Source organism: Mycteria americana, chromosome 12 (genome assembly GCF_035582795.1).
Source record: "Mycteria americana isolate JAX WOST 10 ecotype Jacksonville Zoo and Gardens chromosome 12, USCA_MyAme_1.0, whole genome shotgun sequence".
In the NCBI taxonomy this organism is placed as follows: domain Eukaryota; kingdom Metazoa; phylum Chordata; class Aves; order Ciconiiformes; family Ciconiidae; genus Mycteria; species Mycteria americana.
Genome location: NC_134376.1, coordinates 1,834,599 through 1,848,761, shown reverse-complemented (window position 1 = coordinate 1,848,761; position 14,163 = coordinate 1,834,599). Strand labels below are relative to the sequence as shown.

Sequence of the window (14,163 nt, the reverse complement as noted above, 5' to 3'; positions counted from 1 at the left end):
TGGCACACGCCAGTGAGCAGGATACCCGCCTGCCCACGACGCCAGCGGACAGCAGGAGAGAAGCGGAGCCCACCTTTCGGCTTGTACTCGCAGACGTAGCTGTGCTTGGCCATGCACAGGTCTGTGTTACACTGGCCCGTTGGGCCCATCCGGACACAGTGGTCAGCGTTTGACGGATGGGGTTCTCCTGGCAGCCAGTTCTGACAGCTCTCCAGATTAAATCCTTCACCTCTTTGCTGTGCTCCAGTGCTTGCAAAATCATTGAATCCAATCCAGACATCAAGGCTCCTTCAAAAAAAAAAAAAAGAAGGGGGGGGGGGGGGATTTCAGGAAATCATGAGTATTAGAAAGATCTGGGACAGATGCCATCTATGGTTCTCTATGAAAATAATAATCTTAACAACAGCAGCTTCATCTGGGTGTCACAGGCTGCATTTAACAGAGCCTTTTAGTTACTAAAGGATTTCAGTATCCATTCTACCACCAGAACCTGGCTCTTCAAAAACAGGTCCTTCACGGCACACCATCCTGCTGTCTACCAGCCCTTCAAACCTCTGTCCTAAGGGCTACAGAAAGCCACCTGCCCTTTGAAATACTGAGGGCACAGCTGAGCCAAAAGGATCCAGACAGAGCAATCAACACCAACACTACCGTGCAGCGGAGCTGGGAGGGAGAAGCAGCTCAGTGGGTCGCTGTGTGCAGCCGAGTCAGACCCTTGATGATCGCTGCCCCACAACTTGAGTCACCCCATTCCCAAAATGCCAGTCTCTCTCGCTCAAGGTACGAGAGGACCCAGTTAAAGGCTCCGTCAGCACCACAGAGCTCGTAACATACTGGTAAGCACTGATTCATACCAGCCACAACTGGTAAAGCACAAAGATATCAGAGAGGGTAATGAGATGACACTGGCTGGAGAGGAGAACCACAAGGTTTTATTGCTTCCAGAAATTCCCAGTAGCCCCTCCAACTGCACATCTTCTGCTTCCCTGTCCTGGTTTCAGCTGAGAGCGCGTTCATTTTCGTTATAGTGGCTGGTATGGGGCTGCGTTTTGGATCTGTGCTGAAAACAGCGTTGATAACCCAGGGATGTTTTAGTCGTTGCTGCACTCGCCAAGGACTTCTCAGCTCCCCGTGCTCTGCCGGGTGCAGAAGCTGGGAGGGGGCACAGCCGGGACAGCTGACCCCAACTGCCCAAAGGGACGTTCCATACCACAGGGCGTCATGCGCAGTACATAAAGCTGGGGAAGAAGAAGGAAGGGGGGGACGTTGGGAGCGATGGCATTTGTCTTCCCAAGTCCCCGTTACGCGTGCTGGAGCCCTGCTGTCCTGGAGATGGCTGAGCCCCTGCCTGCCCACGGGAAGGAGTCAATGAATTCCTTGGTTTGCGTTGCTTGCGTGCGTGGCCTTTGCGTTCCCTATTAAACCGTCTTTATCTCAGCCCAGGAGTGTTCTCACTTTTACTCTGCTGATTCTCTCCCCCCACCCCACCGGGGGGGAGTGAGCGAGCAGCTGGGGGGGCTGAGTTGCCGACTGGGACTAAACCACGACATTCCCCAAGGTGGAGTTGCTTCCTTCACATCAATACGTTTATTAATATCACCATGCAGCCTGGCCTCCCCTCCCAGTGGGCATGGAGGGCCGACGGCCACTCGTGGGTGCCGGAAGGGCTGAGACTGGCTCTCCCATGGCGGAGTAAACCCTACACAATACAGGGAAGGGGGATTATCTGCAAATTAAGAAGTCTCAGCAGGCTGACATGAACCCCAGACCCCTCTTAGGAGAGCAGTCTGTTAAAATGGCCTGCCTGCACTGCAGTCTGAGTGACCCTCCCAGACACTTTTAAGCCCGTATTGAGTCGTGACTTAAGAGGAATGGTATGGTCACACAAAACTGTCTGAAAAAGCTGCATCTTTTGGAAAACTTTTGCTTTATTTCTGCAGACCTGTGGAATTTGCCACTAGTCAATTCTCCACTGCAAGTGGAACTGGCACCAGTGCAGGATTAAACCTCGGACGGTGCCAGTTACGGGAGCTCCTGTTCAAATCGGGGGATCTTTGATGCAGCTGCTGGGAGATTTGGGAGGCTGCATAAACACAAACCTGCACAGCCCACACCACATAAAAGCTCACCTAATGATCTCCAAGGCCCTAGAGTCTTTGTAGTCACAAGACCCCAACATCTCACAAACTCCCAGATGCCACAGAAGGACAGCAAGAGTCACCAAGGCAGCAAATCAGCTCCTCAGCCACCACTGAAAGGCAACGGCCGCGGGGGGACGAGACACCGGCAGCAGAGGCCAAAGCACTGCAGGCAGATGAACCCCACATAAGAAAAGAAACTGCCGGGATCATTTTAGGAAGATGAAATGTCCCTTCCACATTTGGAAACTGGCTGAATCCCAGCAGAGATTCTGGTGGAAAGTGCTGAGTGGTCTTTCATAGCCACAAACAGCCTGGACAACTGTTTCTAATCGCACCCAGCAGAAAGCGAGGCATTTGTTCCGTATTAACTTCGGGGGGTGGGGGGGGAACAGCCTCATCGTGCACCCTTCGAAGCCCCCAGCTTCTTCTCCACGCTCCCTCCCGCAGGTTGCAATCAATTCTGCTACGGCCTTGCCCCTCCGCCCCAGCGTGCTGCCAGGGCGGCACAACTGCTCTGCAAAAAGCAGACCAGGGAGAGAATTGGTGTCTCTCCACCGCTAGGCTCAGTCAGATGAAATGATTAATGAGGTCATGCTGAAAAACGACGATGAAAATAACTGTTCCATGAATCAGTAGTTTTCATTGCAAATAAGATTAAAAAATAAATAACCGCTGTGCTCTGCTCCCGAATCACTGGCAGGGGATTAGGGAGAACAGGCTAGGAAACCGCCTGTTTGCTGCCATCAGTAAAACTCGATAGAGATTTTCCTTTTCTAATTCCAGCTATGATCTAACTGCAAGTCATCAAAAAAAAAAAAAAAAAAAAGAAAAAATAGGCAGGCTGGCTTGCTTCCCACCCCTGCCCCACTGCTTGGCCCATTACCTTGCAGAGAGGAACAAGAGGGTTCTCGACACCCTCTTCTGAAGCAAGACGTGAGCATCCCTCTGCCTCCGAGGAAGGAACGAGCTGCCTCGCTCGGGGCAGCAGGAGCAGGCTTGGAAGGGGAGAGGGGCTCCCTGCACCGCCTCAGAGGGGAAAGCGGGGTCCCCTGGAAGGGGTGTGGGCTGCAGCACTCTGCTTCTGGAGGCGGGGAGGGGACCAGCTCAGCACATGCTGCTCCTGGGGAGGCCATCAAACGACAGGAAAGAGTGGTCCTCGCTGCTGCATGCTCTAATGGGAACCAGATTTCTGCTTCTGTCATTTTCCCACAAGAAACTATGGAGGCTGCGTGTTCCAAAAACCTGCGGCTCGGCTGATTTGTCTTTTATCGCCAGGGAAATCGCATCCTGGAACTGCCTCATTCATGTTTATCTGAATGGATTAATAAAATAAGTACATGAAATAAAGGGGGCCGGGGAGGAGAGCAACGTGGGGCAGCAGCTGGGAAACAGCTTGGGCGGCTCATTGCCTTCTGAGGTGTCACAATTTCCTTGCGCTGCAGTCCATCAAAAGCCCTGCATGCAATGCCTGATAACTCAGAGCACCCAGTGACCAGTCCCTTAACCATGGGAAGGGACAGACTCCTCTTTCCCAGAGCAGGGACCACATGTTTGCAATCTCAGGATAAATCCCAGTGTGAAGGGAACAGGGAAAGGATACAAGTTTGGGGAGAAGGGTCTGTCAGACCTTCAGCAGGACCATTCAAAACCTACATCACCAGAGGCTGCTCCCTTTGCATGTGCTTTCTGGGCTGTGTTTACTGAGAGGCCATCTCCAACATCTGCATCTGGGAGCACTGACAAGAGCTGTCAGGCCCCTGAAAGCTCTCCTGCTCGTCCTCCCTCCCCGGACGGCTGGTTGCAGAAAGGGCACTTAGAGGGGTGGATTTAATCAAAGGCTGACACTTTCAGTGCTCTCTGTTTATAAAGCCCCAGTCCTGAGGTGGAACAGATGCTGCTGGAGCCTGACACTGGGAGAGGCGCGCCGCTCCTTCTCAGGAGGTGAAAGAAGAGGGGAAGAGGTCTGGGCTTCAGGCTGCGGACGTGTCTGGGCGGGTGCGGGATCCCAGCTGGGAGGCAGGATTGCAGCACCAGCTTGGGCTTTGCTGGAGCGGCTACTGGATGCCACGGTGTCATGCACGGGACAACCCAGCTGTAATTCTGCTGATGGAGGGAGCTGGTTGCAAGGTCGCCCTCAGGCCCTGCCTGGCAGCCAAACACCGTCTGGACATGAGCATCTGACCCTCTCCACCGTCCAACCCGAGTCAGCAGATTTTGCTGAGCTCCCAGGTGGAAGGTGTGCTCATCCCAGCCCTGTCTGCTCCTGACCCTGCACCCCTCTGCACCATTTCAGATGTACCCACAGGCACAAACGTAGAGTACAAGATGCCCGCCAGCAGCAATCCCACAATTCCCAGTTCTGACTTCCAGCCTTTCTGCCCCATTCCTCTTCTTCCCTCCGCAGTCTGTAAGCAAAGAAGCCAAGTTCAGCAAGGGCTCAAGCTCTGCTTATTCCTCCTCTTCGTTCAGCAGCCTCACCCCTACCATCTCCCCATACTCAGCCTGGACCCAGCGTCTCTCCAGCCTGACCGGCTGCACCAGGCTGCCTGCTGCCGGGCTCGGCAGGACCCTCCCTCCGGACCCCTCTGCAGATGTGACCCCAGGAAGACAAGACCTGTCCCTAGGAAATCTTAACTCTTACCCTCCTCGCTTACCTGATGACATGAGCGACCAAGAAGCTCTGGATCTCGGGGCTGCTCACAAAAGCCAGCTCTCCATTGCCATGCTCCTGGCAGTGCTGCTGGGCCTCCAGCCACTCAGCCTTCTCCACCACCAGCTGATAGCAGTGGTTATTGCCCGGGAAAACCAAGCCATCAGGGGGACACATGGGGTGAACTGCTGCAAGAGGTAGAAGAACACAAGCGTGACGTCCTTTCTGTGGGCCCACACACCCCAACCCGATCTGGGGAGCGAGGCTCCAGGAATGTCCCGTCCTTCTTGAAGCCCCCAAATCCCCTTCGCTGTTGAACTGCGCTCTGTGCAGTCACCTCCTTGGCCCGGGACAGTGCAAAACACTGCCTGGTCAGTCAGGGGAGCAAGGAGTGCCCAAAGGAGTCACCCCTTACTCCTCGTTGAGAAGGAATGGAAAGGGAAGGCCCAGGACCCAGTGCCACCCCTCCCTTGCCCAGCACCGACCCAGCCAACCCTGCTTACCTCTGCCCAGCTCTCCAGCCTCTGAGGTGATACCGTACAACACGGCGAGGCCAGTGCCACCTCTGTTGTGGATCCGTATGTCCAGACTCTCATTCGTCTTGACCAAGGAAGGACACTGCAGTTCTAACTGTTGGGGTGAAGCCACCACCTCAGTTTCTGCTTGCACGTATGAGACCTTGGTGCCCACGAAGATGGTGGCTGTGACATTGTACTGCCCGGGTAAGGCATACGTGTGGACAGCTGCATTTCCAGTGGTGTTGAGAACCTCTGTCTGGTCCCCAAATTCCCACAGTAAAGTGCTGACAGCAATGGGAATACTGACATTGAAGAGCACAGCCTGGTCTAGGCTGTACCGGGACTGGAGTCCTGTGAAAGACCCAGGCAGCTGTGCCTGGAAGGGAGAGGGGACGAGTGATGGGCCATCACAGGCCTGCCCGGACAAATGCTCAGTGCAAAATGGCAAACAACCGGAGGAAGAGTTTGTTTCATGGGCAGTACCACACAAACACTGCCCCTGGCTGCTGAAACCTCCATATTCCTGGTCTTCGGCATAACAGAGGGCACTGCAGGTCTCCTCGGTGAGGTTCCCGGGGTGAACGGACGTGAAGAGGATGACAAGTTCAGCCCCTTCTGTGTGGTTGCTCGTCAGACACGTTATGTATTGAGCTCCTGGGGAAAGAACGGAAGATCCTTGCAAACTGACACTGTGAAGCCACGGCTTGGTGAAACCCTCCAAGAGACACCACCCCACACCCCTGGGAACAGACTTCTCCTGGGCAGCTCCTACTCCAAGCATTTCCTTTTTGAGACTTGCCTGGGAAGTCTTTAATCCCCCAGCAACAATTTCCAAACTCTTTATGCTAATTAATGATGACAGAAATAACAAGCCAGTCACACAGATTTATGGAGCAGCAACACTCAGCACATAAAAGGGGTCTTTGGAGAGCCTGACAGTCCCATGGGACACAGAGCCGCTGAGTGTGACCCTCAAAGGAGCCCAAAGGACTAGCCACCAAGTGAGACCAGGAGAAAAGGTTGTCCCTTGGCTGTACCTTGGCTTGGTCCAGTGCAGCACGTTTCACTGCATGCTGCCCGGGGCTTCCAGCAACAAGTCTATAACCAAACACAGTTGGGCAGAGTGGCACATCGGGGCATGGGGGAGATGCCACCGGGCTCTCCACCAGGCCCACGCTGGAGGTGGGCAGACACTGCAGCCACCCTCCTCCTTGGGGAGAGCCAAGAGCTTCCCACCTACTTGCAGGCAAAATCTGGTGCTCAAAAAGAAGGCAGTGCCACACACCGCCTGCACCGAGGGCTGTGGAAGGATGCCGTGTATGCATTCATGGGAAGGATGCACAGACACAACACATGCCTGGCTACAGGGAGCACAAACACACACGTGCATGGTCACGTACGATGATGGCAGCCACAACAGCCTCATTCGCAGAGCAACAGCTCATTCCCTTGAGTTCACTTCCCCCTCACCGGCTTGCAAGGGGTGGGACGTTTCTCTGCCACAAACACACAGGCAGGGCCTCTGCCGCGTGCACGGCCACAGCCCAGCTGGGACTGCCTGGCCTCCTCTCCAACTCTGCCCACGCAACCGAGCCATGTTTGCTCCTCTGTTTCTGCTGGTTGCTACAACACCTCCCCCCAGACATCTCAACAGCTCCGGCCTTGTGTGCTCTTCCCGTATCAAATCCATCCAACTGTCCGGCTTTCTTCACAGCCTTCCTGCAAATGTTGAGCCACTTTTCTTAAGAAAAGTCCTGTGAGGAGGACCACAGCACGGGAACTACTTTACTTTTTAACACCAGCCTGGTCGTACTTCTTCATTCCTTGCCGGACAGTAACAACTGTCAGTAGCTGGCAGGCTGTCCCCAGCCTACTCCCATTACACTGAATTACCCAGAAGACAGCTTCACGTTGTTGTTTCCACGCTAACTTGAAGTAGTTGAAGAGGGGAACAACTAATTTTCAAGGGGAATAGCAGTGCCGGTGTTATTCCCCTTGGTAATTCCAGCCCCAGGCAAACAGTGCACTGCCGAGGTGCTGCAAGGCTGGGGCAACTTTGCTGGGGAAAGCGGAGCAACCACCACCCAGGTTTTGGCCCTGGGGGAGCACTGCGCTTCATCAGGCGGCTCAGCTGGCTCCCACCAGCTCTGGTTCCCCCAGCACTCATCACTGCATCCTCCCATCACGCACTCAAGGAGATGCCCGATGCCTGTCGGGGGCAGCACTGGCTCTCCCTCCCTCCCTCTTACTTAGAGATAGCTGAGCATCCAGGGGGGATTAGTTTTCTTAGGGCTCTCCCTCCCACCCTCCAAGTAAACACCGCCCCACGTTTCTGCTAGCCAAGGCAGTCAGAAAAATGCACCCAGAGCAGGCGACGGGCTGTAGATCGGGGCAGTGTTCATTCAACGGTCCTGACACGGAGCCCTGTCACCTGCAAAGATTCAACTCAGCATGTCCTCAGGTCCCATCAGCTCCAAGAGATTTCACTGCTTCATGTCAGACTGTTAAAAGCTTGAGAGAATGAAAGCCTAAAGCTGGAGGTCATGGAGCTAGTGCCATCTGATGGCTGCTCGAAGCTTGGTCTGTAATGAGTTTGCTGATCTCAGCCCTGGTGTGACTGACTCCAGCCTTAGAGGCACCAGGGTACAGTCATACGCTAACATTGTTTGCTTAATTAGATTAGAATTGGTGACTTGAGGTCTAAAGAGGTCTAGATGCGATCCCCAGCTCCCCTCGGGCCCACCCTTTCCACTGGTTTAGTCGTCTCCCCCACCACCGCCCGCAGCGTTTCCTTACCGCAAGTAGCATTGACGAACGGGACGTCGAAGAGGGAAAGGTTTGCCACCTCAGGAGGGTGGGCGCATCTCGTATCTGACACCTGAATAACTTTCACTTTTCTGTCTTCCACCCAACGGGGCAACCAGGAAAGTTTGCAGTCACAAACAAATGGATTCCAACTTAAGTTTCTGTAACAGGGAGATCAGACAAAAGTTAGGCATTAACTTGACATGTGCTACGTGTTAATTACAGCAGTGTGCAGATCCCTGACTGTTCCCATCTGCGCCGCTCCACTGAAATGCTTCAGAAAGAACTGCGAGGGGAGTTAATGAATAGGGAATCAAGCAATAATTAACATGATTTTTCTAGAGGCTAGAATTAGGCAAGTACTCCAAGTACTTTTTTCACTCTACAAATAATTGTTGCAATTAGAAGCAAATTACAGACACAATCTTATATTTAAAATAGTCTGCCATCTAACAGCCATGGGATGTAATGGCAGCCCCTCCAGCTAAGGGAGACTATTTACAGCTCCATTAAAAAATAGCTAAGAGAATAAAATTGATCTGTCAAAAAAGAAATGCAAAGTCAATGATAATCTTTCCATGTGGCAGTTTAATGAAAAGATGGAAACTTTAATTGCAGCTAAGCTTGATCCAAATTACAGCCTTTGGCATTCAGCTGCGAACAGGACAGAGATGGAAAGCTGTTTGTTTAGCTGACGCCAGCCGGGCTGGGCTGCCGCAGGGGCTGAACCCAGGATTTTTCTACTGAAAGCACCACTTTGCCGGCCAGCCTTAGCAGGGACAGACTCACTTGGACCTAGCCTGGATCCTTTGTGTCTTTTCAGTGCCACTCGTAAGCAAAAATGCAGAGCTGAAAATGCCCATTGTGTCCTGTCTTCAGGGAGAATGCGTGGCTTAGCTTTTTTCTTGCTTGCCAAGAGCGATTGCACGGGGTTAATCCTTTGGCTCATTCAGATACAGAATGGCCATTCTGTGCTGTCACTTCGTGTATCTCTCCTGGAAATGTGTGGCATCCCCTCGCCGCCCTTCACATAACAGCACAGATTTTAATTACTTCACTTAAAAACCACTATAAGCCTAAGAACTTGAATCACTTAGGGAGAACATCTTCAAGTGTCTTCAAGTGACTTAGACAGCTCAGTCAGGGTCTCCCGTGTTGCAGGTCAGTGCCCTTTTTGTCAGATCCCCCAGTCCCAAGGTGTGACCATACAAATAGGAACAGCAAGTGTGACCTGAGCACGGCCAGAGCCAAGAACCTCAGCAGAGCTGGTGTGGGAGAGAAGCAGGGAAGCCAGGAAGGCAGTGGCAGAGGTTGGAGGTATCCAGGAGACAGAAGCAAAGTCTGGGAAGAGGTTATGCTTGAAGGGCACCAACAGGACCCAGGAGCAGGACACAGCTTGAGGAAGAAACTGGAGAGAGTCCAAAAGGCAGCTGCTTAGCTGGGTACGTGCCCCAGATCTCCCCAAGACAGTGCTGCATCCCACCCCACCAGAAAGGGAAGAGCTGTTTCAAGGAAAGGTCTCAACAGAGAACTGGGAAACAAAGAACATGAACTTACATTTCACTTAAATTAAATAAATTATCAAATATTCCATCTTCTAATGTAGAAATCTTGTTGTGGCTTATATCTCTGTAAAAGAGAGAAAATGAAAAGGAAAGGTCATCATGCTGGTAACAACTTCCTGGCCAACATACAGGATCGACCTCTGTCCCAAGCCCTGCTTGGGTACTAGTTACCCTCTGAGCACCCCGAGTCTCAACAGCCACATGCATACGATAGCAAAATGTCCAGTCAGGCACTAAGTCATGGAATCACAGCGTGGCTGAGGCTGGAAGGGACCTCTGGAAGTCATCTGGTCCAATCCCCCTGCTCAAGCAGGGTCACCTACAGCGGGCTGCCCACGACCATGTCCAGAGTGCTTCTGAGTATCTCCAAGGATGGAGGCTCCACAACCTCTCTGGGCAGCCTGCTTCCGTGTTCAAGTCCAGTCCCCATGCTCCAAGTCCCTCCATAAGTCCTTCTCCTTTTAGGAGATTTTGAGGTGTAAAGATGGCAGGCTGTCCAGGCTGCCAGCTACTCAGCTGGAACCACCAAAGCAGGTTTTGGTGCTGGCCCCATTGCTGCCTTTTTTGATCTGCCAGTCAAATTTTTCTTCAAAAAACAGTTAATCTTCTCTATGAACCATCAGCAAGTAACAGTGCAAACTCATCTGATCAGCAGCTGAACCAGTGAGTTTGCTAACGGTCAAAGTTCTCCTCTTCTCCTGGCCCACACAGACTCTGGGCAGTTTTGGGGATAGCTCAGGGTGTGGGGAGCGACGGGACATCAGGCCTTTCCCCCACTAGTGCCAGGCTCCTCAAAGGACCCTCAGACTCAGCCCCCAATTCCCTCAGAAAATAAGTGGGATTCGGACACCGCAGCTTTATCATAATTTTCCATGTACTAACACACATCTTGCGACAAATCTCATTCTCTTGCCTTGATCTCCTCTCCATCTAGCAGTACAGCGGGTCAAACCCTGCCCGATTCTCTGAATGCCAGTGAGGGAATCAGTCATGCACTGGACTGTGCAGCTGAACGCCTTGAGGAAGGAGGCCATGGACACATCTATCTGGGGCTCGACAGACGAGGTCAAGCAAGAACAAGGCTAAATTGTGAAACACAAGCATGCGTCCTAGGTACCAGCTCAAACGTGCACGGTGAGCTGGAGGACTGGAAGGGCACAGCGTGTACTTACAGTTTCGCCAGAGAAGTCAGGCTTTCGAACATCTGAACATCTAAACCACTGATCTTGTTATTGGAAAGATCCCTAGAGAAAGAAAACACAATTTTCAGCTTTCGTTCAACTTCATTTTGTCATTCCTCCATTACTAGACCTTAGAAGAGCCTCTCTCCAAACACCATCCAGACTCCAGACTGGAAGGTTTGGGCGTGTTCAAGTGGAGCATTTCTCCCAGCCGAAGAAAACACCTTTCCCAGCTGTAAAGCATTTGCTGCTCAGAGCCTTGTATAGCGTGGAGATACAGACTAGGACTATCGTTATATGCACACCATTCTGCAGCGTACCTAGACTAATTACAGACATGACAAACGTATTACTAAATTTGATGTACCCTTTTAAAAAATATTCAAGTCTAATATATGTTCAAAGAAGTAATTAAGAAATAATTTAGACCAAAGTAGTAATTAACTTCGAGAAAAATTTATGAGGAACTTCCAAGTCCATTTCTAGTGCCAAAGAACTGATCGTTAATTACACAATTGATGTGTTCAACTTTTACATTTTAAAGATCTTTTTGTCTCTCTTTGGAGAAGCTTAAAAGGAAAGAAGAAGTAGCAAAGAATAGTTTCTGTTTAAAATCAGTTTAGTTTGTTCTTACAAAAGGAACTGTTTTAAAAAATCTCTAATCACTCCCTGTAACACCAATAGCCACCAATAGCCATCCAAAGCAAAATTGTTTCTGTCCTCCAGCCCAGCTCTCTCTTTTCACCTCATGTCCTCTTTTTCAATTTTAAAATGTCACTCAGCTAAGAAGCGAAAGTTTCGCTGATCGGTCTCCACTCGTTCCCAATAAACTTCACTCTCTGCTTTCAGACGAATCTCCTTTGGCCAAAACCTTCTTTTAGCAGCATCAAAATACTTATTCCGAGCCCATGCAATGGTTATTATCCTTCAAGGATTTCTGGCAGAGCTCCAGGGAGGCGGACAGGGCTGGAGTCACTGCAGCCGCAGCCGCGCCGTGTCCACAGAGACGTTCTCCTACCCACCTCCTTTCTCACCTTTTTTCCTCCAAGCATCTCCCGTAATTTCTCCTTGCTGTCTCACCTCTTATTTTTATCCCCTGATCGATTACTTCTTGGTGTGATCTGACATCTAAACTTAATTTATCTGAATGAAAAGAATTCTGCCAAACTGGCAGGAAAATGACGTACGATTCCAGGAAACTCTGGGGATAAGTAACAGGGATGGATGTCTCTTTAAAAGGTTTGAGTTTATTTTCCCTGATTTTGCTGTCCAGGATTTCTTTGCCAAGTTGAGTGTGGATTCAGAAGAGTTCACCAGCAACACCAGTAAAGAAGTCCAAGAAATGTGCAAAATGAAAGCTCGATAAATAGACTTAAAAAAAGGATGCTAGCAAAAATCCGACCAAGCCAGTGTTCTTTTGTCTCGGGGTAGCTGGGACCATAGTTAAAGAATACAGAGCATCCATTGCTGAAGTGTCACAGACCACATGGGAGTCACATTCTGCACAGGAGACATGAAAGTCACCTCCAAACCCATTTCCAGCTCCCACTTGCAAAACAAACACAGAAGACAGCTTGGACTGGAATCCCAGCTGCTGCCAGCCAGGTCAGATCCTTCCTCAGGGAGGCTCCTGCTCCACTTCTCCATGAGTATTTTCTATAAATTGTACTGCTCTGCCTCTGTGCCTCCTTCCATTACTTGGCCAGTTATGGAAAGGACCAGACCACCAACCAGTTACCTTACGGGGAGACCAGTAAAATTATTTCTCTTCTTTGAAATACCTGGAAATAACCCATTTAGTTTTTAGGCAGCACCTCAAGCCCAAGACAGAAGGAAATGGCGTTTCAGCTCCGATGCCTTCTTGCTCCTTGCCCGGACAAGAGACACCTCCAAACCAAACCATTCTGCTGCTACAAAATCAGGGCTTTGGCATTTCAAAGAGCCTCTTCAAAAGTGCTGCTTGGCTGCATGGAGAAGAGAGGAGCGGGCAGGGCAGGGCAGGGCGAAGCTCTCAGCATGACAATCAGCAAGCGGGCACCTCAGCCGCGCAGGGTACTGGGACAGCCAGCCCCAAGCCCAGCCGCCTCCTCTGCAGCTCTCTGCAGCTTTCTCTCCATCTCTCCCATCTTCCTGCTTCCCAAGTAAGATGTGACCAACTCAGCAGGGCAGGTCTGCTCTTCTCCATCCCTCTGCCACAGTGCCAGGCACGGAGGGGTTGGTCCCGAGCCTTCCTCAGCCCTTTACAAACATCCCTTATCATTATTTCCATTTCATCTCAGAAAAAGCTTTTAAACTTCAGATAAGTGAAGGCTAAGACCCCAAATCCTCGACTCCCAGCTCCATCCCTACCCGAGAGCAGGACCAGGGATGACCGTGACCTGCTCCAGGAAGATGCGCAGTGGCAGAGCCGCTCCCACCGGGCTCAGCAAACAGGCAAAATGCAACTGCAGGCAGTAGTTCCCCACGCAGTGCTGCTTTTACACAGTGTGTTGGACTGACACTAGATGTCACTGCCTACTGAGCGGCACGCACCGGGGAAGGAGCTCCTGGTGAACAAGGGTGATGCAGCGGGGACCCAAGGGGTGCAGGACGCCTGGTGCTGTGGCTGCGGCCAGCGGGTTTTGTTCAGGGAGGGCCAGGAGGAGCTGTCCCCCATAAACTAATAAGTGACAACCCTCAACCCTCTGATTTGCTCAAGGGACTGTGCTGCTTTGTACGGCCAGGACAGCTTGTGAGGGTCTCAGGCCACTCGGATGCGTGTCTCTGGGGTATCGGCACTGTCGTGCCCCAGTGGGCCTCCACGGCGTCACGGTGGAAGGGCTGGAGGGAGCTCCTGCACCTTTTCCTCTTTTCCTGATAGTACAACTTGGCTGTCGTTCCACACGCACCATCACCAAGCTGATGCTGCCAGATATTATCATCTGAGCTCATTCATCTATCCTGCACCCACTGCTGTCATCCAAAGCCAACACTGACCCACGGCCCTGCAAGCAGAGAAGCTCCACCAGCGGGCTTCAAAGGAGAACGCTGGGGCTCATCTCCCAGGCGAGGCTGCTTCAGAGGCTGCGAGATGCTCTGAACCCTTGGAGGCTGTCATTAACCCCAGATCTGTCTATACCCTGACACTTTGTCACTTAACTACAACTCACATGCTTTCCTAGGGATCCCAAGACCTTGGCTCCCACTTTCTGTCTTCCACAGCCTGAGCTCCCGTCCAGCACCCGCAGACGCTGCTGTCCTCCATCCAGACCAGGCACTAGATGGCAACCCACCGGTACCTACAAACCAGAGCCCAACTCCCTT

General features: G+C 51.7%; 1 protein-coding gene across 3 annotated transcripts in view; it reads right to left on the bottom strand.

Annotated features, from left to right (window-relative positions):
- Window positions 1-14,163, bottom strand: part of PKD1 (polycystin 1, transient receptor potential channel interacting) — a 101,020-nt gene that overhangs the window by 47,767 nt on the left and 39,090 nt on the right. For all 3 annotated transcript variants that reach the window (XM_075515362.1, XM_075515363.1, XM_075515364.1), the window contains exons 2-7: window positions 10,852-10,923; window positions 9,672-9,743; window positions 8,106-8,275; window positions 5,295-5,963; window positions 4,796-4,979; window positions 74-288 (exon numbers count right to left, since the gene is read on the bottom strand). In XM_075515362.1, coding sequence (XP_075371477.1) covers window positions 74-288; window positions 4,796-4,979; window positions 5,295-5,963; window positions 8,106-8,275; window positions 9,672-9,743; window positions 10,852-10,923 — 1,382 coding nt within the window. The remainder of the gene's footprint in view (window positions 1-73; window positions 289-4,795; window positions 4,980-5,294; window positions 5,964-8,105; window positions 8,276-9,671; window positions 9,744-10,851; window positions 10,924-14,163) is intronic.